The sequence below is a fragment of the Puma concolor genome, chromosome D2 (assembly GCF_028749965.1).
Source record: "Puma concolor isolate L17-30 chromosome D2, mPumCon1.1.hap2, whole genome shotgun sequence".
Taxonomy (NCBI): Eukaryota; Metazoa; Chordata; class Mammalia; order Carnivora; family Felidae; genus Puma; species Puma concolor.
In genome coordinates this window covers 56,200,320-56,225,549 of record NC_141677.1, presented here as the reverse complement: position 1 = coordinate 56,225,549, position 25,230 = coordinate 56,200,320, and the positions used below count along the sequence as shown (strand labels likewise).

General features: G+C 39.8%; 2 protein-coding genes and 1 long non-coding RNA gene across 10 annotated transcripts in view; 1 reads left to right on the top strand and 2 right to left on the bottom strand.

The window, feature by feature from the left end:
- Positions 1-10,138, bottom strand: part of CC2D2B (coiled-coil and C2 domain containing 2B) — a 98,615-nt gene extending 88,477 nt beyond the window's left edge. For 3 of the 4 annotated variants that reach the window (XM_025917801.2, XM_086680494.1, XM_086680493.1), the window contains exons 1-3: positions 9,812-10,138; positions 5,692-5,756; positions 1,475-1,540 (exon numbers count right to left, since the gene is read on the bottom strand). In XM_025917801.2, the coding sequence (XP_025773586.2) occupies positions 1,475-1,540; positions 5,692-5,733 (108 nt within the window). In that variant the 5' untranslated portion in view covers positions 5,734-5,756; positions 9,812-10,138. The other variant, XM_086680492.1, reaches the window with a different exon arrangement.
- Positions 9,984-23,652, top strand: LOC147576092 (uncharacterized). The gene is made up of 2 exons (XR_015241754.1): positions 9,984-10,276; positions 20,426-23,652. It is a non-coding gene; the product is annotated as an uncharacterized LOC147576092 (long non-coding RNA).
- Positions 21,967-25,230, bottom strand: part of ENTPD1 (ectonucleoside triphosphate diphosphohydrolase 1) — an 87,059-nt gene continuing 83,795 nt past the window's right edge. For all 5 annotated transcript variants that reach the window (XM_086680498.1, XM_086680496.1, XM_086680499.1 and 2 more), the window contains one exon: positions 21,967-24,660. In XM_086680498.1, coding sequence (XP_086536624.1) covers positions 24,454-24,660 — 207 coding nt within the window. In that variant the 3' untranslated portion in view covers positions 21,967-24,453. The remainder of the gene's footprint in view (positions 24,661-25,230) is intronic.

The window sequence follows — 25,230 nt, the reverse complement described above, 5'->3', positions numbered from 1 at the left end:
TTGGTTAAAGGGTTAGTATCAAAAATCTATAAAGAATTTATCAAACTCAACACCCAAAGAACAAATAATCCAGTGAAGAAATGGGCAAAAGACATGAATACACACTTTTCCAAAGAAGACATCCAGCTGGCTAACAGACACATGAAAAAATGCTCAACATCATTCATTATCAGGGAATTACAACTCAAAATCACAATTAGGTACCATCTCACAGGTGTCAGAATGCCTAAAATTAATAATTCAAGCAGCAGCAGATGTCCGTGAGGATGCGGAGGAAGGGGAACACTCTTACACTGCTGGTGGAAATGCAAACCGGTGCAGCCAGTCTGCAAAACAGTATGAAGTTTCCTCAAAAAAATTAAAAATAGAACTACCCTATGACCCAGCAATTGCACTATTAGGAATTTATCCAAAGGATACAAAAATGCTGATTCGAAGGGGCACATGCACCCTAATGTTTACAGCAGTGCTATCAACAATAGCCAAATTATGGAAAGAGCCCAAATGTCCATCAACTGATGAATGGATAAAGAAGATGTGGTATGGGGCTCCTGGGTGGCTCAGTCAGTTAAGCATCTGACTTTGGCTCAGGTCATGATCTCACAGTTCGTGGGTTCGAGCCCTGCGTTGGGCTCTGTGCTGACAGCTGAGAGCCTGGAGCCTGCTTCAGATTCTGTGTCTCCCTCTCACTCTGCCCCTCCCCAGCTCGCACTCTGTCTCTCTCTTTCTCAAAAATAAATAAACATTAAAAAAAATTTTTTTTAAAGAAGGATGTGGTATATATATACAATTGAGTATTACTGGTCAATCAAAAAGAATGAAATCTTGCTATTTGCAACAATGTGGATGGAAGTAGAATGTATTATGCTAAGTGAAATAAGTCAGTCAGAGAAAGACAAGTATCATGATTTTACTCATATGTGGAATTTAAGAAACAAAACAGATGAACATAGGGGAAGGGAAGGAAAATAAGATTAAAAACAGAGGGAGGCAAACCATAAGAGACTCTTAAATACAAAGAACAAACTGAAAGTTGCTGGAAGGGAGGTGGTGGGGATGGGATAAATGGATGATGGGCATTAAGGAGGTCACTTGTTGGGATGAGCACTGGGTGTTATATGGAAGCGATGAATCACTGGGTTCTACTCCTGAAACCAATACTACACCGTATGTTAACTAATTGGAATTTAAATTAAAAAAAAAAGTAAAAACAGGGCACCTGGGTGGCTCAGTTGGTTGCTTGTCTGTCTCTTGATTTCAGCTCAGGTCATGATCCCAAGATTGTGGGATTGAACCCAGCATCTGGCTCCACTCTGAGCATGGAGCCTGCTCAAGATTCAATCTCTCTCTCTCTCTCTCTCTCTCTCTCTCTCTCTCTCTCTCTCTCTCTCCCTCCCTCCCTCTGCCCCTCTTCCCTGCTTGCACTCTCTCTTTCTCTCTCAAATTAAAAAAAAGTGTAAGAAAATTTATTTACCTTAGGACATTGATATATCTTATCATCAATGAGTAGGTGAGTTAAAGATTTTTCGCCTTGGTTTATCTGAAACACAACATAAATAAGTGTAATGGAAAAGTTAACCTTCACAAGTACGGCCACAATTGTGCTCATAAGTCTTTTGTCCAAAGGGATAAAAATCAAATTTTCTCAATGTTTTTCTTATTTTTTTCGTTTTTTTTTTCTTTTAACAAGCATATACATGTTTTCCCTTGAGATGTCATCTAGCATCACCAACTCAACTTTTCTTGGCTTTAGGTTTGAAGAAAAAAAGCATGGAAAAGAACTTGAAGATGTTGGGATTTAAGGAGCTATATATTAAGGCTGAATTTTCACTCTTTTTTGACAAAGAAAAGTCTATTATGATGCATATTGCAGTAAACAGTAAATCTGAAAATAGGAAAGAAAAAAGAAGCATTACCTGAACATTTTTTAGTTTTTCTCTTACTTTGCCTCTCGACATTTCTATTACATTTTGATTTTCTTCTGCATCTAAATCTACTAAGAAGTCAACATAATAACATAGAGTTCATAACACTTTCTTATAACATAATTAAATGGCAATAGTGGCAAAAGTACTTACTCAATAGCTAAACTGCATGTATTTCTAAAGATTATGACAATTATGGAGACTCGGTCACTGCCCCATGTGAGCTCAGAACCTAAGACCATGGCTGTTGTCCCTTCCCTCTTTCTCAATCTGGACTAAAAACAGGATGGAATTTTGTTTCTTTTTGTGACTTTTCCCCTAGCTCCTGTATCAGCTATCGGCTAGAGTTTTTCTTTGTAGTCAGGCAAAAAAAGAAAAAAAAAAAAGCAAGCTCAGATAAGCATGAGAATAGTCATATTCTATACAAACTGTCCCGCAGAACATACAAATAACAAAGCAAGGTTATTTCAATCTGATTAAACTGGAGAAAAAGGAATCTGAAAGGAAGAAAGATAAGTTTCTAGGTACCCATTTTAACTACTAATGTCGGTTCTGTAAAGTCAATATAATACTACCAACCCCCCACTTCTGCCAGCTCTTAGGGATATGAAACATAGGGTATAAAGAAGATTCCAGTATTGTGTGCACTCCAACCCATGTGTAATTTTCTGCTTATCCACCCGACAATCCACCAGTTGGCCTGAGAAGGACAGGGGTTGTGCTGTCCTATGTACCTTAGAAAATGGAGGGCCTATTGGTTATTCGACCTAGCATTTGTCTTTTTCTTCTCCTTTGAGTACTCAAAGGTTGCACAGAGGCTGGTGGAAATAAAGGCTAAGTATAAAGCTAAATCACTGTATGTCATGAGAATCTTACTGCAGTATTCCTTGGTAAATTTAAAAATTGCTGGTTGGTTTTATACTCCCAGAACTTAGAACGGCAGATGCCACCAAGTAGGTGCTCAATAAATGTTTGATGGATGGATGACCCAGGGTTCAACCATATTTATCTGTGTTTCTCCCTGAGCTCTATACCTTCCCGAAGCAGGTTCTGTATCTATGTATCTTTACGGTCTAACACAGTCTCAAGCACTAGTGGCTTCTCCACGTTTGTGAAAAGGGTTAGAAAACAAAACTTGGCTTTATTACACATATTTACTATGTATTTTCTTATGCCCATCTTGCATTATCCAGGTAGTTTCGTTTCTGTTTGAACCCATCTCTTAAGAAACTTGGGTTCCCGGCTGAAACCCGAGAATTAGATGTAGATGTACATCTTTAAAAAACAGAAACCAACAGTATCAGAGTGGTGGTATACTTATTGAGAAGCTTTTTGGAGATGCTTGTCTACATTTTCTTCTGCACTGTTATCTTCTGGCATCTGCAAAGAAGTTGAGGTGGGGGGTTACCTTGCATCGTTTTGTTTTATCTTTTCATGTGGTCATCAGCCCTTTGAAAGTCATCACCTTTAGTATGCCAAGTCTTATTCTTTGCCTGTTTTCTTAAATTTAACCTTTTTATCAACTGATATGAGCTCTTTAAATATGGTGGATTTTAAATTAAGAAACTGCTCTCTGTAATATCCAAAAGGACGTTTTAATGATAAAATCCAATGGGTAAGTTCTTAGTGTTCACGTATTGCCAACTTCACATATCTTTTAGGAGGGTCAAATAAGATCAGACATATGAAAATACTTTGAAACCCAACACTATCAGTGTTAGCTATTCTTTGATTACTCTATAGCATCTGATGATGTTGGGCACCTTTATTTTCTGAAAACTTTGTATGTCACTGTTCTCCACTCTTCTACCTCTCTGGCGCCTTATCCCGTGTATTCTTCAATAGTCACACTTCTCTTCATAGCTTAAATGTGGGCATATTCCAAGGCCTCAGAGAGTGTGTGCACGCATTCCCAGGGCTTCCCAAATCTCTGTCCAATCTTGACTGCTATCCTGAATACCATATTTCTAGCTGCCTACTGGTTTTTCTGATTGAATATCTTACCATTATCAAAAACTCAATATGTTCAAATGAGCTTTTATTTCTTTTACAGTTTTTTAGGCCTTAATATACTGCAGTTACACCATACTAGCAATGTTAAGTCTTTTTTTAGGACAAGATAGATTATGAGTTTGTTTTTCATTTCAAGTTTAAGAAATACAATGGCAAAAGACTCCTTAAATTACAACTAAAACAAAAGACGTTATCACAGTAAGAGCCTCGTCTACAGTTTCTGAAAGAACTTCAAAATCTACCAGTGCTTCCTGGACCACACTTAAGAACTATTGAGGGGTGCTTGCGTGGCTCAGTCGGTTAAGCGTCTGACTTCAGCTAAGCGTCCGACTTTGGCTCAGGTCATGATCTCACAGTTTGTGAATTCGAGCCCCGCTTCAGGCTCTGGCTGAAGGCTCAGAGCCTGGAGCCTGTTTGGGATTCTGGGTCTCCCTCTCTCTCTGCCCCTCCCCTGCTTGCACTCTGTCTCTCTCTCTCTCTCTCAAAAATAAACATTAAAAAAAAATTTTTTTGGGGCGCCTGGGTGGCGCAGTCGGTTAAGCGTCCGACTTCACCCAGGTCACGATCTCGCGGTCCGTGGGTTCGAGCCCCGCGTCAGGCTCTGGGCTGATGGCTCAGAGCCTGGAGCCTGTTTCCGATTCTGTGTCTCCCTCTCTCTCTGCCCCTCCCCCGTTCATGCTCTGTCTCTCTCTGTCCCAAAAATAAATAAATGTTGAAAAAAAAAAAATTAAAAAAAAAAATTTTTTTTAAAGAACTACTGAATGAGGCCAACATAAACTAAGATGTTCTGTTTTTATTAAACCTGTAGTATCTTCCTCAACACAATTAAAAATACCTAATTCTACTCTTGACCAAGGAACAGCAATCCTTCAAGGTGGGATGGAATATCAACCCTGGCAAGTGACTGACAGAGGTCTCTCTTTAATTCCTAATAAACTCATCCAGCATTTCAGGGTTCTGCACATTTCTCTGTAACTTCCCACTAGAAGGCAGGGATAAAACAGGAATCTTAGCTGAAGTTACTCCAAAAGACATGTAGATATTGGTCCTATATATGTTTAATCCACCAACTAAAAAAAGAAAACTTCTTTTTTTGAGCAAAGCAGCAATGGATTGCTGGCTGAGAAAACAGGTAATTGAATTAACATTTATATAAGAGAATAAATAAATAAATAAATAAATAAATACTTCACCTCTAATACTATTGTACAATTAACTGACCAAAGAGTACAATTCATTCTTAAGTTTATTACTTTTTTAACATATGAACTATGGTGTCTCTCAATTGGGTAAGGGACCCCAAATGTGGGGTGACCATCCGGAAAAAGCCAGTGATGCAGAAGGTGAAAGAATTCACCTGGGGCAGAACAAAGGAGCTAGAAGTTTACTGACTTCCCACAAGGAGGAGGCGCACAAGACAGTAGAGGAGAGGCTGTTTGCCATGAGGCAGTGGGAGGGGGCTGTTTTTAAAGAGGGAAGGTGAAGAGGTGGGGCAATGAATGGAATTTCCCTTTTGGTAACTGCCTGGTTGTAAGTAGCCCTTCAGCTAAGGCCTCTGGATATTTTGAGGCCGGTGGCCTGATGGGCCTGTCTGTGTTTCATTGCTCAAGCCTATTTGCCTGAAAGTGGTCTCCACATGAACTATATAACTTGAATATAGAACCAAATATATCACATTGTTCAGGATTATCCTACATTTATAATTGGGCTATTAGTATAATCAAGATCCTTATAAACTCCATCAATCACTTACCTTTTTTTCCGTATCTTCTCTCCTCTTTGAGATCTTTTTCATGATGGTTCTTTCATTTCTAGTTTCTAAATAAATAAGAAAATAGTCTTAAGGATGATATATTACTGAAAGTATGATGTGATATTTAAAAGTATGCTACTTAGGGGCGCCTGGGTGGCGCAGTCGGTTAAGTGTCCGACTTCAGCCAGGTCACGATCTCGTGGTCCGTGAGTTCGAGCCCCGCGTCAGGCTCTGGGCTGATGGCTCAGAGCCTGGAGCCTGTTTCCGATTCTGTGTCTCCCTCTCTCTCTGCCCCTCCCCCGTTCATGCTCTGTCTCTCTCTGTCCCAAAAATAAATAAACGTTGGAAAAAAAAAAATTAAAAGTATGCTACTTAAATTTAACTAGAAACTAAACAAAGAAATATGCCATCACTTTTAATATGTAGTAAAAATGCTGGTTAATGTAATAAGACATGTAAAAGAAGAGGTATAACTATTAGAAAAGAGAAGACAAAGTTATCATTGTTTGTAGACGATAGGTTTTTATATGTAGAAAACCCAGGACACTCAATCAAAAAGTTTAGACACAATTAGAAAGTTAAGTGGCAGAATATAAGATCATGTATATAAAAGTTAATAGCTTCCCTATATATTAATATGACAGAAAAAACCACTTTCATAATAGCAATACAAAAACATTTTCATAATACCTAGGAATAACTTCAATTAAAATATGTGGGAACCCTCCCAAACTATAAAACTTTAGTGAGAAAAAATATCTGATTAAACATGGAGATATTCACCAGAGGCAGGGAGATTGGTTAAGAGGCCATTATAATAGTGGAGGTGAGAGATACGAGAGATCTGGATCAAAAATAGACGTGGGTGGGGCTCCTGGGTGGCTCAGTCAGTTAAGAGTCTGACTCTTGATTTTGGCTCATGTCTGGATCTCACCATCTTGGGATAGAGCCCCACGTTGGGCCCCTTGCTGAGCATGGATCCTGCTTGGGATTCTCTCTCTCTCTAAAAAAAAAAATGGAAGTGGGAATGGAGGGTGGAGAAAGATTCATTTAAAAGGTATAAGTCACAAGATCTCATGAGCAATTAAACATAGGACAAAGTGAGGGAAGAATCAAGAACTCTAGGTGTTTGGTTTTAGTCATCGAGAAGAAGTATCATTTCAAGTATTGTCAATGTAGGAATGAAGGTGGAGTAGGGAATCAATAAGTTCAGTTTTTGGGTGTTACTAATGGATGTTTATAGGACATTCAGGTGAGACATCCAGAAGATGATTAAAAATACTGTATAAAAATAAAAAAATAAAAATACTGCATAGAAGAGAACAGAACAAAAGAGAAGTCTAAATTAGCAAAATTCTTTGTTTAATCAGTAAATAGACATTTAGGAAATAGATTTAAGACTCTTTAAAGCATCTTTAAAATTCTTCCTAACAACATACCTAAATTAGGCACAACAGGAATATGATGTCAGGAAAACAATTTTTAACTTACTTCGCATTCTGCAAGAACATCTAAAATGAACTTAAAATCAATATCTGGCTTACCAATGCCTACACCTGTAAATTTTATCTGCTAAGCTTGGGGAAACATTAGCGACAACACATCCTACAGATAGTTAAATTACAATAAATCAAATAAAAAACTTATCATATGAGAAATTTTTAACCAGATATTGTTTTGCAGACTTAGTGATGTTTCTAACCTGGTTCATTTATCATTCCATAAGATAAATAAATGATTATAGACAAAATATTAGATAAAATTGAAGATCTGGAAAAAACTGCATTTGCTTTTTGAAAATTTGCCTAAGGGAAAATTGTGACTCATACCTTCTTACGGCAATTCACTCCTCTTTATTAAAAAATTGCCTCCAATAAGAGACTTAAAAACTGAGAACAATCTGAGGGTTGATGGGGGGTGGGAGGGAGGGGAGGGTGGGTGATGGGCATTGAGGAGGGCACCTGTTGGGATGAGCATTGGGTGTTGTATGGAAACCAATTTGACAATAAATTTCATATTAAAAAAAAATTGGCTCCAACAGTTAAACCCAATCTTCTCTTCAAGATTATTGCTAATTTACAATTCTTGCAGTTAAAGCTCTTTCTAAAGGGTAAGGAAATTGAGGATTAGCTTTTTTTTTTTTTTTTTTTTTTTTTTTTGTATAAGATGACCTGGAGGTCCATAGTCAAAACCTGAGAATTAAAATCAAATAGTTCATTCATTCTTTTCTGATCCAGAGCAAACAGAAGGCAATTTATGTGTATAAATGCCACTTGCTTAGCATTTAGAAATCTCTGTGTTCTGCCAATTTATCCAGTTACACCTTTATCACCAAGGTGATTCCTGAAGTGAAATTTTATGTTGTGTGTAAATTTAACACTCAATCACCTTGATTACTTCTGTCACATGCCATTTGATTTCAGGAGTGTTAGCAGAATAAAATTACAAAAAAACTCTAGCATATGGAATAGTCACAAAATGCATATTCTGTTATCTATTTCTTTGGTTAATTATGAACTAACTAGAAGTTTGTTTTTCCTTTAGTTTTCCCCCAGCTCTTGGAAATCTTTCCAAATGCATTAATCCATTTTCCTTCTTTAGCGGAACTGAATTCTGTCTCAAATCCAATTTTATCTCTATCTTAGTTCATCGATTGTCACAGAGTCTGATCAGTCCTTTTTGAACTCCCGTATAGCAGTGTTTCTCAAATAATGCTTTCCCAGACTTCTTTGATTTGCATTCTGATGGTATGCAAAAAACATAAAACCTCACTCAAAGTTATGATACAATTAAGGTAATGGATAGCATTTTGCCAACATCAAAATTTATTAAATATATGGCAAATATACTGGTACTAAGATGTGGAAAAGGTGGAATTTAACAAAAAATTCTACAATTGGTTAAATATAACAGCATTATTTCACAAGATGTTACAAAAAGCATCCTGGCTTCCAGGTGTTTCATTACCTGACAAATTTGAAACCAAATACCTTTTAGTTAACTATAATCTTATTTTCTAAAATAAAAAACTAGGAACAAGTGGCCTAACAAAGATTTTCTGTGAATTCATATAGAAGTCTTGGAAAGGCATCAAAATGGAATCATCCACTGCACAGGACTAAGCCCCCAAATCATCATAAGCTGCTCCTGTAAGTCAAGAAAGATTTGGGTTCACTTCCCTTGAGACTTCAGGCACATAAAAACTGAATAATGCCAAAAACAGGTTACAAAAACTGTGGCATATTTTGAAAGTTTATAACACACACACACACACACACACACACACACACACACACACAATGTAATTTTGTTACTCCCAAGTTAATTACAGGATTTATAAAAAATGTACTAATTCATAGAGCAATAGTAGGTCCAGAAACTGGACACAGGTAAGTCCTGTGATGTTGTCTTTTATTTAAAACTGACAACATATCGCAGTGCCTGTGCTTTGAGTTTCAGTCCGAGAGAAAGTCAAAACGATGGGCCCTTTCTGAAAGTGAGGCTAAAAGACCACTTGGTCTGCCTCCCCAGCTAAGCCCTGCTTCCCACTCTCCAACATACACCTTCCACTATAGCCTGACCACTCTTCTTGCCACTCCCTGCCACATCCATCCTTTGATTTTTGCAGTTTTCCTCTAATCTAGAGCATTTCACGTCTCAAAGCCTAATTCAAACCCGCATCTTCCAGGAAATTGTTACTCTGACCCTTCTGTGACCTTGAAGAGCATTTACGATTGCACTTTTTCTTCTGACATCCTACTTTGCAAGTTCAGCTTTCTGCCTACCATAACGTGAGGATGAGAGCTGGGGTACGAACTCATCCGTCCGCCACCAATCCTAACAAGATGTTCAGCACACAGTAGACAATAAATAACATGGTCTTGGATTTGCTGCAAATCAAGCTCGACTCCCGAATGCTGGAAAATGGGAGGGTTTCTCAACCCTCTCAATTCCCAAAGGGCATGATTGACAGGTCGGCCCGGTTCTGGGGACTACGTTTCTAGCGGCCTGTGCGGGTCTCTGGTTACTGGGGGCCGCCGCTGGTTTTGCCCACAGAGCAGGGCTCCAACAGACAAGATAGTGGGGTCCAGGGGGCTTTAACAGGCAGTATGACATTCACCTGGATGGAGAGTGCACTCTTGTTATGTTACGAGGACGCACCATTTATTGCGGACTCTGGGAAGGTCACCAACCGCCCAGCAAGGATCCCGACCACCGCGCCCGCCGCCTGCCCAGCGCTCGCTCCTCGGGCACTGACGTCAAAGCGGTCCAGGAGCATGCGCGATGCGGCTCGTGAGGGTTAGAGCGTGCGCCTTCGGGAGTCTTCGGGAGTTTTCGGTGCGCTGCGTCCGTTCACGCGCAGCCTGGGCTTGTGACTCGAATTGAGGCGTCGGAGTCTGTCACTCCTTCCCTGGCTTATAGTTCCTGCAGGAACGCCGGCTTTGATCACCTGCGGGCTGGGGGCGCGCCCCGGTGGCCGCGGCTGCCTGAGGGTCTGTTCTGGAAGAAGCCTGAGAGCTGGTTGTCCTGGCGCGTGGGAGCCCTGAACTTCTCTCGTCATGGTGAAGAACCGTATCCCCAACGGGTGAGTACCTGCCGCGAGCTTCCCGGAGCGCACGGGTCCGCAGCGACAACCGGAGTCCTGGGGGACGTGCGCGCGAGACCGCTTCTCCAAAGTCAACGTGCGTCGAGTGGCCTCCCGCAGGTGTGCGCCGCGGATGGCGCGGATGGGGGCGCTGATAGCGTGTATTTACTGAGATGTATTATAACTACACCTAAGTGTTATGAAGTATATTGGCCTGAATATACAACAGGCTAAAAGGAGGCAGTGTAGGATTTGAGATCTAATACTGGACAGTTTGTAGTTTAGGGGGATTAAAAAAAAAAAAAAAAAAATATATATATATATATATATATATACACACACACACACACACACGTGTATGTATGTGTATATATATATATATATATACACACACACACACACGTGTATGTATGTGTATATATATATATATATATACACACACATATATATACATATATATATCAGACTTATTTTCAGGTTTAAAGGGAAATAGTATTGGTCTAGCAGATATCTGTTTAGTAGTCCCAATCTCACTTCCAAAGTACTTAAGTTATTTTTATTTTATTTTAATTTTGTTAAGTTGCTGTCATTATCAGGAACTTCACATGAAAATCGAGATTTCTTGAAAAATCAGATGTAGGAAACCAGATCTGTACATGGCAATAGTCCGTGATTTGCAGGGTCTTCCCTGTGAAGAGTAAGCCTCTCCGGTTCTTCAGTCCAAGTGTCCCATCCCCCTGTAGCCTCCGCAGCACCAAGACTTAGTTTCGTTGATTTTTTTTTTTTAAATCATATCTTTATTTGGGACATGTCTTACTTAGGTATGTCAGCCTGCCTGGCATTTGAATTTGTAACTCCAGCTGTAAAGGGTAAATGGGAGGAAAGAACTGAAGTTTATTATATTCCTTGTTTCCAGAATAAAACGTCATATTGAGTGCAGCGAGGCGGTGCTGTGAAGGACGGTTTTGTCAAAAAGGGTGGTTACCTGCCCTATTATGAACCTCATAAGATGACTCCACTTAAATATTCTCAGAGGCCCTTCACTTGGTGAGTTGTGGTTTTAGCATCTGAACAGCCTGGGTGATCATAGTTTTCAGTGTCCTACCTCCCACCTGGGATTATGGTGAAATGTGACAGTGAAAGTGCTTTGTAAACTAAAGCCTCTAAACAAACTAGTAGCAGTAACTCTAAAACAGCAGTTTTCTTGTCTGGAGGTATAGACTTACTTTTACCTTCCAGTGACCCCTCTTCCCAAAGTTTTTTGTTTTGTTTTATTTTGTTTTTTAAGAAAGAGAAGAAACATAGGGCTACAGATGAGAGATACTCTAATTGGGATAGATTTAGAAAACAATTTAAAAATGTACAATTGCCCTTTTAAATTATAGAATATTTTAACATGAGTTTTTCAGAAATGTGCTGTTTATTTGATCCAGTTAGAATACAATTTAATTAGGGGCGCCTGGGTGGCGCAGTCGGTTAAGCGGCCGACTTCAGCCAGGTCACGATCTCGCGGTCCGTGAGTTCGAGCCCCGCGTCGGGCTCCGGGCTGATGGCTCAGAGCCTGGAGCCTGTTTCCGATTCTGTGTCTCCCTCTCTCTCTGCCTCTCCCCCGTTCATGCTCTGTCTCTCTCTGTCCCAAAAATAAATAAACGTTGAAAAAAAAAATTAAAAAAAAAAAAAAAGAATACAATTTAATTAAACTCTCTGCCTTATTTATTTATTTATTTATTTTTGAGAAACTGTCCTCTGTTATAACAGCAACTCCTGGTGATTGTATTTTGCATCCAGTCTCTTTTCCAAGTAAAATTCTGTGCATCACTGTAAGAGCCCTGATGGGTTTTATACATGTCGTGACAAAGTAATCACACTGAGGATTTTTCCATCTCAAGCCACTACATTCATATTCAAAATAATTGTGATTCTCAGTCCTATACTATGTCTTCCTCCACTCATTTGCCCATTTTTCAGAGCTGTCACAAAACCAGAGGGTCCGCCATGAGAAGGACAGCTATAGCTGTGTATGCCGGGGTGGGGGGGGGGTGAGGGAGGAGGGGGGGGGAGAAGTCCCTGAAAAAAAATGAAATTGACAACAGAGTAGTATTTGAATAGGTGGAAAGATTTTTCTAGTAGACATTGTCTATAACATCCTTCTGTCCCTGCCTCTATAATCTTAAATTAGTATTTTCATCCATTCACATAGCTTGAATGATTGACAGCTTAACTTCTTGATCTGTTAGTAGTGCTAAGAACACTATAGTTTTTCTCCATATAGTCTCTACCTTTTTTTAAATTGTTTAATTTTGCAATGGTAATTGCCTTTTATCTTACAATGTGTCCAAGAATTCTGTAAGCAAGTTTTTTTTTTTTTTTTTTGTATAGTGTACGCTAAAGATTTCTGCCTTCTTTAGGAGCTCAATAAAATTTTGTCTGTCTGAAAACCAGAAACCCAAAAGTATTGCATTCCAGAAGCAAAAATTGGGAATGTATATAGACTCACCTTTTTAAAAAAAGTAGCTGACTAGATAATTCAAATGAAGCACCAGTTTATTTCGATTCTATCATTTATGTTATTGTGGAAACATTAGTTGTGGAAATAAATGAATTGAAAAAAGTGCATGTTATAGTAATGTTTGCAATATTAGCAGATGATCTAAAATTCCTTTCATATGGTTTCCTTGTATAGTTAATGCTAAAAGAACAGCTTCCAACTGGATGTCAAAACCAAAGATGAACATGTTTATAGAATTATCATGGTCATAATTGAATATCATTCATAATGGTGGAGTTATGCTATCGAGGAAAGAATAAATATTATAACTATTCATGGGTATCTTATTCCACAATGAAGAATTCCATCAAAGAAATGATCTTCTAGAAATGTCACAAGCAAAAATCTATGAGTTAATGAGTTACTTAAAAATGAGGCCTTTTATTTAGAGATGAGGCCTTTTATTTACTTTTGATAGAAATTATTTTCTAATTTAAAAAAATTTTTTTTTTCAACGTTTTTTTTATTTATTTTTGGGACAGAGAGAGACAGAGCATGAATGGGGGAGGGGCAGAGAGAGAGGGAGACACAGAATCAGAAACAGGCTCCAGTCTCCGAGCCATCAGCCCAGAGCCTGACGCGGGGCTCGAACTCATGGACCGCGAGATCGTGACCTGGCTGAAGTTGGACGCTTAACCGACTGCGCCACCCAGGCGCCTCCAAAATGCTCATTTTAAGAAATACTCATGTTGTTTCTGATTCTGTGTCTCCCTTTCTCTCTGCCCCTCCCCCGTTCATGCTCTGTCTCTCTCTGTCCCAAAAATAAATAAACGTTGAAAAAAAAAAATTAAAAAAAAAAAGGGGCGCCTGGGTGGCGCAGTCGGTTAAGCGTCCGACTTCAGCCAGGTCACGATCTCGCGGTCTGGGAGTTCGAGCCCCGCGTCAGGCTCTGGGCTGATGGCTCAGAGCCTGGAGCCTGTTTCTGATTCTGTGTCTCCCTCTCTCTCTGCCCCTCCCCCGTTCATGCTCTGTCTCTCTCTGTCCCAAAAATAAATAAACGTTGAAAAAAAAAAATTAAAAAAAAAAAAAGAAATACTCATGTGTTAAAATTAGAATTCATAAAAAATAACAGGAAATCATTAGATGACAATTATTTTTAATACCAATTTCTTTACTTTGTTTTTCATAAAAAGTTATAAAGATGTTTAAAGTTAATGAACTGTATTTCTTTTCAAAAAAAATTTAATGTTTATTTATTTTTGACAGAGAGAGAGAGAGAGAGAGAGAGAGAGAGACAGAGCATGAGCGGGGGAGGGGCAGAGAGAGAGGGAGACACAGAATCTGAAGCAGGCTTCAGGCTCTGAGCTGTCAGCCCAGAGCCCGATGTGGGGCTTGAATCCACAGACCGCGAGATCATGACCTGAGCCAAAGTCAGACACTCAACCGACTGAGCCACCCAGGCGCCCCAATGAACTGTACTTCTTAATTCAAGATTAATCAGAAATTAAAACAAGACATCTCCAAAATAATGTTGAAGAAGTGACTTTGTTTCCTGCTTACTAAAACACTGTAGGTTTTCATGTTTTACTTTGATTATTCCTACATTTAATACATATTACCACTTAGTATAAATCAGTGATGATGATGTAAAATTCATAAACTATTTTCCTTCTTTTACCTATTATCCAAGAAAAACAAAGACAAAATATTGTTTTGGGTATTGAAAGTTTATATCAGGAATGAATACTACCTTATTCACTGTAGAAGTGCTGTACATATGTAAAACCTTCCATTATTTTTGTGTTTTCTTTTTGAGGGAGGAAGCAATAAATTAAAATTTCATACATGATAGCACTCAGATAGCAACTAACCAACAAATTAGGCCCTATTTATTAAAGAATAATTTATCAACTTGAGTTATTAAACTATTTTTATTATAATTGTTATTTTCATTGCAGGTGGAGCACTGTGATGCCAATTGGACATCCTCTACCTGGGACAAAATTTATTGTGTTTAAAGTACATAAAGGGAATATGTAAATTATTTTCTTATTTATCATGTAAGGAGAAGAATTGGGACTGATGTGATCCATGTTTACTTAATGTTATGCTTTTCTTCATAAAAATATGTGAATTGTAAGTTTCCAGCAAATGTTTGACATTATGGAAGTAACAGTAGACGTTTTCACACATGTAATTATTAATTGCTCATTCTAGTGGAAGGGAGTATTTTGAATTAATTTTTAAATAACAGCTTTATTGGTGTGTAATTCACCTATTCATATTCACCTGGTTAATGTAAACTGTGGTTTTTAGTATCTTCATGATGTTGTGCAGCTGCAACCACAATTTTGGAACATTTTCATCACCCCTCCCTCCCCCCAAACCCAAGCACAGTAGCAGTCACTCCTCTTTCCCCCTAGCTTCCACCCCCACCTCCCAGGCAACCACTAATCCCCTTTCTGTCTCCATAGATGTGACTGCTCGGGACATTTCATGTAGATGGAATGGTGTATCTGCCCTTGGTGATTGGCTTCTTTAGCATAATGTTTTTAAGATTGACCTATGTTGTAGTGTATGGCACACTTCATTTATTTTTCTTGCCAAGTTAATTTTTCAATGGTTCAATTTATTTTATTGAAAAAAAATTTGACAAGATTAAATTTTTTGAGCAAAAATATCTTTAATCCTAATGTTATTTTTGGTTTTTAGGTTTTGACCTATTTAAAAAACAAATCCAAGGGCGCCTGGGTGGCTCAGTCGTTTGAGCGTCCGACTTCAGCTCAGGTCATGATCTCACGGTTTGTGAGTTCGGGCCCTGCATCGGGCTCTGTGCTGACAGCTGGGATCCTAGAGCCTGCTTTGGATTCTGTGTCTCCCTCTCTCTGCCCCTCCCCCACTCACATTCTGTCTCTCTCTGCCTCTCAAAAATAAAGAAAACTAATAAAAAAAATTGTTTTTAATCAAATCCAAAATAATCCAGAAATAAAGATGGATAACTTTTTAGTACTTCCCCCTGAAATCAGCACTCCTTTACTAATTTGTCATATCCTGTGTGTAGTACTTCCTAAAAAAAAAAAAAAAAAAATTTCAAAATACTTGAAACCCATGCCATGTTTTTATATGACCTCAGATGCATGGCAGCTTTGCTTTCTCCTACTTGCTCTGACATTGGGAACATATGAGCACATAGTTCAGAGTCTTTTATGCTGACCCCCAATTTAACTCAGCCTTTTCTTTCATTGGTCTTTCAGTTACTTTTTTAACATATTGAGATATAATTCACATACCATAAAATTCACCCTTTTAAAGTATATAGGCAAGTGGTTTTTAATATATTCATAGAGTTGTGTAATCATTGCCACCAATTCCAGATCATTTTCTTTCCCTCAGAAAGAAACCTTGTACCCATTTCCCCTCCTGTTGGCCCCTCCTACAGTCACTCAATCAACAGAGTGACCCAGGCTCCCCTAAAACCTTGTTGTAGAAGAAAATAACTCTTGAACCTTGTTCAATTGGATTGGTGCCATCAAAGATGTCATCTGTCATTTTTTCCCTCATTAGGTGACATTTTGTCTTGGATATCTTGCTGCCATGTCATACTTCAACATACATGTAACCAAACATAATCATTTATTTACTTCCACACCACTCCTTCCCAAAAATACAAATTAGCAAACTCTTTAACTTTCCTGTTTCTCCCGAAAGCACCACTGTTAAGCCTGTCAGTCAACTTCAAACCCCTTGAGTCATCTCTGTCTTTCTGGTATCCTATATCAGGTCAAGGGCTAAAACCCATAGATTTTTTTCTTCTATAACGTGTCTCATATTCTCCAGGTCTTTTACCTGATTATGCAGCAGCTCGTCTCTTTTATTCTTTTTTGACCGGTTGTGCCTAAATGTAATTTTCATACCCATTCCAGGTCCTTCCTAAAAAAAACTTCAGTTCTCTCTGCCCTCTGCATTGTTTTTAATGTGTTTCATCTAAACTCCTTTCCATATTCTTCAAGGCCCAATTTAATCTGGCCCCATTCTCATCATACTCTTCTCTGTTTCCTACAACAAACCATCTCTTCACTATCTCACGAACATTCTTGATTCTGTAATAGCAAGACTAAAAATGACTAAAGGTACATTAATTGGGGTCTGGATATTAAAATTCTAAAACACTATAGATAATATTATGCAGACATGAGAAAAAGGATTTTGATCTATGAATGTTGATACAGGGCAGAAGAGCTGGGAGAAATCTCTCTGAGGCACACCAGGCCTTCAGTGAGTGCAAGGCATTTGTTCCCCAAAGGCAGATAGCAAGGCAGACAGAAATCTCCAGAGGCATGGGAAACTGACCCAAAAAGAAACCCTTGAGGAATGCTGTGTAAGAGAAAGAGTAAGCTTTGTAAATTGCACTTGAGCTGGCCCACTGGGACAGGCTGCCAAATGGCATTCAGGCTGAAGATGACCACTTATCTGAGAGTCAGCAGAAGGAACTCCATGGAATGCTAAAGTAGTGGCATTACCAGGCAGCTTGTTGGAAATGGAGAACCTCAGCCTCACCGCAGACCTATGCAATCATTTTTTGATTAACTAAAATTAATATCTATTTTGGGGTATCTGGGTGGCTTGAGGCTGTTAAGCGGCCAACTCTTGATTTCAGCTCAGGTCGTGATCTTGTGGTTCGTAAGTTGGAGCTCCATTGTCAGGCTCTGTGATAACAGCGCAGAGTCTGCTTGGGATTCTCTCTCTGCCTCTCCCCTGCTCATGCCCACGTTCTGTCTCTCTCTCTCTCTCTCTCTCTCTCTCTCAAAATAAATAAAAACTTTAAAAAAATTAGTAGTAATTCTTAGGTGAGTTACATACACATTACATTTTGATCAGCATGACTTTTAGGGTGCATTCTAATCCTTAAAATTCCACTTAAGTAATATGTGCGATCAGGTGCTATGTGGTGAGCTATACAGAAACTAAATGCATGGTCCAAGAAGGAAAAGTTCAATGTAGGTAATCCAAGGAGGCACCACCAAAGAATCAGGAGTTGAGCTGGTCCTTAAAAGCTGGCGGAAGACATAGATCATGTCAAAGATTAAAAAATATGGATACCGAAGCAGAAATAGTGGTATGGACCAGACTTCCTGGCAGTGGAGATAGAGATTAACTAGGACTATTACCTTAGTTCCTGCTAAAATAGCTCTGAGGCCAACTTTTCAGAAAGAAAGAAGTCACGTATCTTCCCCTGAGGAGCTTAACTCAGACACCGAATAGAACAAATAGAATGGTCTAAGTGTTCTTTTATTTTTTAAATTTTCTTTAATGTTTATTTATTTTTGACAGAGAGACAGAGCACGAATTGGGGAGGGGCGGAGAGCGAGGGAGACACAGAATCCGAGACCGGCTCCAGGCTCTGAGCTGTCAGCACAGAGCCCAATGCGGGGCTTGAACTCACAGACTACGAGATCATGACCTGAAATGAGGTCAGACGCTCAACCGACTGAGCCACCCAGGCGCCCCTGGTCTAAGTATTCTAATGCAGGCCCAGGGAAAGGGCTGCCCTAGCACAGGGAAGAAGTTTATTCTGACTTGGAGATGTGAAAAAGACTTCACTGAAGGCATCTGAACTGAGCTTTGAAGGTACAGTGGGGCAAAGCTGTTCCAAATTGAGCAAAAACCTGAACAGTGTTGGGTGAAGAGGCAGTCTACTGTATTTGGAGTGTAGGTAATGTCAGAGGGGTGGAGTGGGATGTAAGCCTGGAGACAGCTTATAGGCATGGATCAAAAAGCTTGAATGTCTGTTGGAGAGTTTGACCTTATTTTGTAGGCAATGGAAAGCCACCAGCAATTTTGTTAGGAAGCAATGTGATAAAACCTCCTTTTTAAATATATATGTATATATTTATTTTGAAGGGGGGAGTGGCCGAGGGAGAGAGAGAGAATCCCAAGCAGGCTCCATGTTGTCAGCATTGAGCCTAGCACGGGGTTCCATCTCACGAACCACGAGATCATGACCTGAACTGATATCAAGAGTCAGACACTTCACCAACTGAGCCATCCAGGCATCCAAAACCTGCTTTTTATAAAACTTACTCTGGCTTTAATAGGTTGGAGACGTGACCACCATTCCTGGTATCAGGTCTTTACTGGGGTGATAATAAGATTGGAAAGGGGAATCAGAATGAAAAATGTTGCCATGGCAAAGTGTGCAGGTGCTGTTGATGAAGTTGATTCTTATCCTGGTTACTTGAGGCAGTAGTGGCTTTAAGTTATACAGTTCAGGCAGGGCAGGTTTAGGAGGAGAACCAGTATGGTTTAGGTCACAGCATTCCCTACCTAGCTCTCAAGGCTTGCCTCCCCTTTCTTCTTAGAACTTCATTATAAGGAATGATGTTGTTTCTTAGGTGACTGTGTCTCATTTGTCGTCGACTGATCCATATTCTCTGGTGAGCTTTGCTCTTCAACACACATTCAATAGGGATATTAAAATAAAAAGTCAACTCAGGTGCTGATGAGGGTGATGCCACTACTGTATCAACTTAAATTTAAAATCGAGAAATGTAGGGGCACCTGGGTGGCTCAGTCAGTTAAGCGTCTGACTTTGGCTCAGGTCGTGATCTCGTGGTTTGTGAGTTCGTGAGTTCAAGCTCCATGTCGGGCTCTGTGCTGACAGCTCAGAGCCTGGAGCCTGCTTTGGATTCTGTGTCTCCCTCTCTCTCTCTCCTCTTCCCCTGCTCATCCTCTGTCTCTCCTTCAAAAATAAATAAACATTAAAAAAAATTTTAAATAGAGAAATGCAAGGGGTGCCTGGGTGGCTCAGTTGCTCAGTTCGTGATCTCACGGCTCATGGGCTCAAGCCCCTCATTGGGGTCCGTGCTGATGGTGCGAAGTCTGCTTGGGATTCTCTCTCCCTCTCTCTGCCCCTTCCATGCTCTCTCTCTCTTTCTCTCAAAATAAATAAATAAACTTAAAAAAAATAAAATAGAGAAACGCAAAAGGTATAGCAGTGCTTCTGTCACATGTACAGTCTTAAATGCCAGTTTTCTAAAGAGAAGGTTCATGGAGGTACTCCTTTCCCCGTTACTAAAAAATCCATCATACCTGTGATAAAAACCAATTATATTCAGTTGTATTAGGTTCATGTACAAATAAAAACTCGGGTAGTTAACTACACATTGTCCTAAACACACAAAATGAAGAAAATAGACACATGTTCTTTTAGGAAATCTACGATTTGGGAATATATGACTAATTTGCAAGCTGCTAGAGCATCCTGATTGAGGCTGTGGAAAGAAGTGGCAGATTGACTGTCAAGTACTTGAAAGTAATGACATTTTTAAAGAAGAATATTCCTTGACAAGATAAGTAGACTATAATTTATAGAAAACACACTTCATGTTTTAGTTTAAGGAGACACTGTGGTGGGTTCAATCATTGTGCCCCCTGCTTCACTCCTCTGTGTATTGGGATCCATCATCTGTGTCCTTTGCCTTATGACCTAGCCATTCCTCCCAGTGTTTCTCCAACTTGTCATGTTGGGCTTGGTCACATGACCTACTGTGGTCAATAGAATGTGAATGGAAGGGACAGGGGCCTGTCCTGGCCAAGGCTATATAAGAGGCCTCCCATGTTTCCTCTTACTCTCTTGTGTCCCTGCCATTCATTTCTCGCAGGAGAATGCAAGATACATTGGAGCAGGCCTGAACCAGACCAACTGCCTGGAGGAGAGCTGCCCAGCTGACATGCAGACCCAAGGACATGAAAATCAACCCATGGACATGCAGAATCATGGACATGGGCTTACTGTGGTAAGCCATGCAAACTTTAAGGTTGTTACAAGTTTAAAAGATAAAACTCACACAAACTGAAAAGAATCATGGTTAGTGAGCACAACTAACTATAAGCAACTGTCCTGTTCTAACAAGATAATGATTATTAGAACCTGAATCAGAGAGAGACCAGACCAATCTGGGTGAAATTCAGCTCATCTTTAAAGCTGACGATAAATAAGAATATATTTTAACAGTAATTTTAATATAATAATGTGGTAACCTTTGTGAGCTATTAAGAAACTAACCTTTAATATTCAGATTTACAATTTGATTATAGGATATAATCATCAAAATTATCTTGTGTCATCTTTGAATCCAGATTAAACTTCCCGAAGGTCTTTCATCAGGCATCTTGGCCTGAACAACAGGCATCTCTGCCTTCACAAAAAAAGGCAGCAAGACCTGAGGAATAAAGTGAAATTCTGAGCTGAGATCTTAAAGAAGAATGATGTTTAAGAATAATGTTTTAACTTCATATATAATAAATAATAGCAAGATGCTACAGTGTCTATAGCTGTTTCTTTTAATCCCCCCTCAGTAGAAAGACAAAGGATTCTTGCCTGTGTCTTTTTAAGCCTTGAACGTATTTTTAGACATGTGCTGTCCAGTGGAGTAGTGACTAGTCATACGTGGCTGTTGATCACTTGAAACATAGCTGGTCCTCATTCAGATGTGCTGTAACTGCAGTGCACAACAGCGGGCTTCAAAACTTAATGTGAAAAAACAAATGTTAGTGATTTTTATATTAACTACATGTTGAAATGATAATACCTTGGATACAGTCAATTTCTTAAACTCTTCTTTGTTCCCTACTTTGCACCATCTCTTACTTGCAGAAATTTTGACTGATACAACATTAAAATGAAGTATACTTTTAAACACTTTCATTTATATTGCATTTTATATTTCTTATTAAAGAATTGGATAAGGAGAAAACTTTCTCTCTCTCTCTCTCTCTCTCTCTCTCTCTCTCTCTCTCTCTCAGACACACACACACACACACACACACACACACACTTCATTCTTTTGTCTACAGAAGTAACCATTTCTGATGTGGTCCACAGAAAAAAGTTTCCCACCTTCTAAAGGAATGGCGGAACTAAGTTTAGGTGAAGGGCCAGGAAGGAATGGTAATCATTTATAACCAGTGGCCAATTCAATATTAATATCAGTTGACAGTGACCCATTTTATTTAGCCTTTCTCATACAGAATGGCCCAAAGCAGATTCCTGAATCTGCCACAAAACCATCTTTCCCTCTAACAGAAATGAGATTAGGTTGTGCCTGCTGATCATCTCCATGACTTGAGACTTAAAACAAGTGGAATTTGGCTCCCGAATACCTTAATGCACTTGTTTTGGACCCAGGCCGCAAGACAGAAATGGAATAAGAAAAGATTTCCATGTTTATTGAAGGAAAATTGTGGATTATAATTCCAATTTGCCAAGGGACGGTGTTTATAGAAAAGACAGAGCAATAAACTTGGGACAGAATACATGAATTTGAATATCCACTCTACCATCTACTCGTCTGTGTGACCCTCATTTATAAAATAGAAATAGTACTTATGCCCTCATGGGGTTTTTTAAGAATCAGAATAGAGAATGTGCGTGACAGGGCTTTGTGTATGTAGACATAAGGAAGAAAGGAGCTGCTGTTGGCTCTAGTTATATGACTTTTTATTTTCATCGGTATCATCAACTATTATTTATTTGATGCAGAACTGCTGTGCAGTGAGCAAGCACTATCATTAAGAAGCCAGGAATATGGGGAATCCTTGATTAGCATCGTATGCCACATATATCACCATGCAAAGTACGTGAACAGAGTATCGGTGTTGCCATGACAGACTTTGTGGACTTAAAGCAATATTAAATCACAGGTCCATCAGGGAAGAGATCATATGTCTGCTTCCCTTTCTACCATGCCTGTGATCCCTGTATTCATACAGAGTTAAGTGTGTGCTTAGAAGTTATAAAGAGACAGTCTAGTATATTTGGGAGAGAAAATAATGGCTAAGTGCATTGCAGGCCTTAGGTCAGCCACTTGGGCAAGTGACTTACCCTCTCTGAGCCTCAGTCTGCTTCTGTGAAATGGGAGTGGTAGTGGCTCTCTTCAGATTGTTGTAGGGATTGAATGAGAGAATGGACGTAATGCATGGAAGCACAGAACATGGGGACACAACAAATGCTCCGTAAATACTAGCTGTGACAACAGACCACTTCTACTAATAAAAAGAGTTTAAACGTGCCCAAACTTGGCTTCTTATTCCTAATCAAAGTACAACAAGTTCAATTGTGAGTAGCAGAAAAGAGAAAGTTCCTGTTCTCAGTTTTATTAAGCTTGTATTCACCTGGATGTTGTAAAAAAAAAATGACTTAGTTATCCAAGACATATAAGGGCATTTGGCTTCCAGTTTGTGGGAAAGCTTTTCCTCCCCCACCCCACCCCCTCCCTGCATCAGCTCAACAGTCCCCAGATCCAGAGATGGGAGCTTGGGACAACGTCAGAGTAACACGTCACCACTCCACGCTACTCAACAGGTAACTCTTATAGCAGTCATTAAAGGAAGAAGGTACAGGGTCTCTTCACGTTTATGTGACAAGGTCCATAGCTGCTGCTTCTCCCACAAAATAGTCCATGGAATAAGTAAAGAGATCCCATTCTTGTGTGACAGGAGTGGCAACAACACTTTCAGACCTGGTTCCTGGCACACTTTGATGAGTAAATGCCATGGCAGTGAAAAGGCATGCTGTAGCTCTCACTAAATTAAACCCTGTGACAGTAAGGCCTGGAGTGGCTTTAAAACTCAGTGGGCATCTTGTGGTGCAATTGATTAGCATATTTGGCTATTAAGTAGAAGGTTGATGGTTTGAACCCACCCAGGGGTGGTCTTGTCTCCAGCTAATTTCTGGGTGGGCAGAATATTCTGGAATTAGATAGTGGTGATGGTTGCACAACACTGTGAATATGCTAAATGCAATTGAATTGTACACATTAAAATGGTGAACTCCATGTTATATGTATTTTTATTACAATAAAAATAAAAGCCCAATAGATATACTGAAGGCTGCATTTTCCAAATTCTTCATAGTAATTGTATTTTTCTTCCTGACAGGTTTACCTACCATGTAGTATGCCCTTATATCTGAATGCTTATATGTCACGTCAGCTTTTAAAAAAAATCTCTAGTCTGGGGGTCCTGTTGTGTAGCATTTTGGCATCACCGAGGAACATGTAACTCATTCACATCCCTGTTTTGGATTGGCTCAAGTATTGTATTAATTACACAAGCACATAAATTCCCTTGTGAGACTCTTTGGCTCTAGCACATATTTGTCTCGTCTAGAAAATTCTCCTGTGCAAACATCAGGCTGGGAATGAGATGTGTGTTTGCCCTCTCCAGAGGCATTGTATGGCGTTCTTAATAAATGGGCAACAGGAGAAAGAAAGGGTCTTTGTGAGTACAGCTGAACCGGTTCCTGAGATTCTTCTTTTAGCCAGCGCAGCTTCCCAGCGCAGGACGCAGGACCCTCAGTTCTTCAGGACAAAGTCAGGATTGTTCTTTTATAGAGCTAAGATCATGAAAGGCAGCAGGTCTTCCAGACCTACACAAGCACAGAGTACAAAAGAGAAAAGGGGAGATGGGAAGGACTCACAAAAGAGACGACGTCTGCAGGGTAGTCCTTGAGGCAGGTGGTGGTGAATACCTCCCATGGAAAGGCAGCAGCAAAAGCCAGGGAAGCTCCGTGCTGGTCAAGACTGGCCTTGGTGAGCAAGGAGGGATGACTTTGAACACCACTGTGGAGGAAAATGCTCCCTGGGCAAGTTTTTTTCTCACTCCAGCCAGCAGATTTCAGCTGCTCCTGCTATACCATGTCTTTCCAGAAATATGAAGGCTTGTGAAAGATAAACAAGCCTATGATGGCCACTGCAACCAGGATCAGGGAGAAGAGGACCATGAGGAAGACATATGTGGAGTGGGAGAGAGGTGTGGACAGCGGCTCCTCAGCGGGGATCATGTTGGTCAGGTTCAGCATGTAGCCCAGAGTCCATCCGACACTGCTGCTGTGGATCTGCAAAGTGGGGGAAAGGCTGTTGTTTCTGGCCAGAGGGTTAGATGAGCTTTCACACAATCCCATCCATAACACTGATGGAGCAGGTGGAGAGGGCCGTGTCCAGTTCTCTTAATGGATCGTGTTTACATTCTAAGCTGGGAATATGGTTGTGGGGAAAATGGAGCCAGAGCATGTGATTAAGGTGAGTTGGGGAGCCTCACTGTTATATTCCTGAAATTCAGAAGGGAATTTGGTGAATAACTGCTCAATTCTCCTGCTTCTGCCAAGAAGAACTTACAAAGTTCTCTGGTCAAAAGATAAGAGAATAAAGACTGTTTCTGGTCTTTACCATCTATGTCAGGCCCAGGAACTTCATCCATATGTAACCAGGACATCTTTATGATTCAAAGAGGAAAGACTGGGGAATAATCCCAGCAAGTCTGTGTTACTTTGTGGAAGTTGGAAGACTGTACATATGCATGAGAAAGGATTCTTATTAAAGATAAAAACACGCCCTGGGCCTGCCATCTTGGATATTTTCCAGTCACCTCAAAACATACTGGAATACAGATAGTCTATGAATAATAA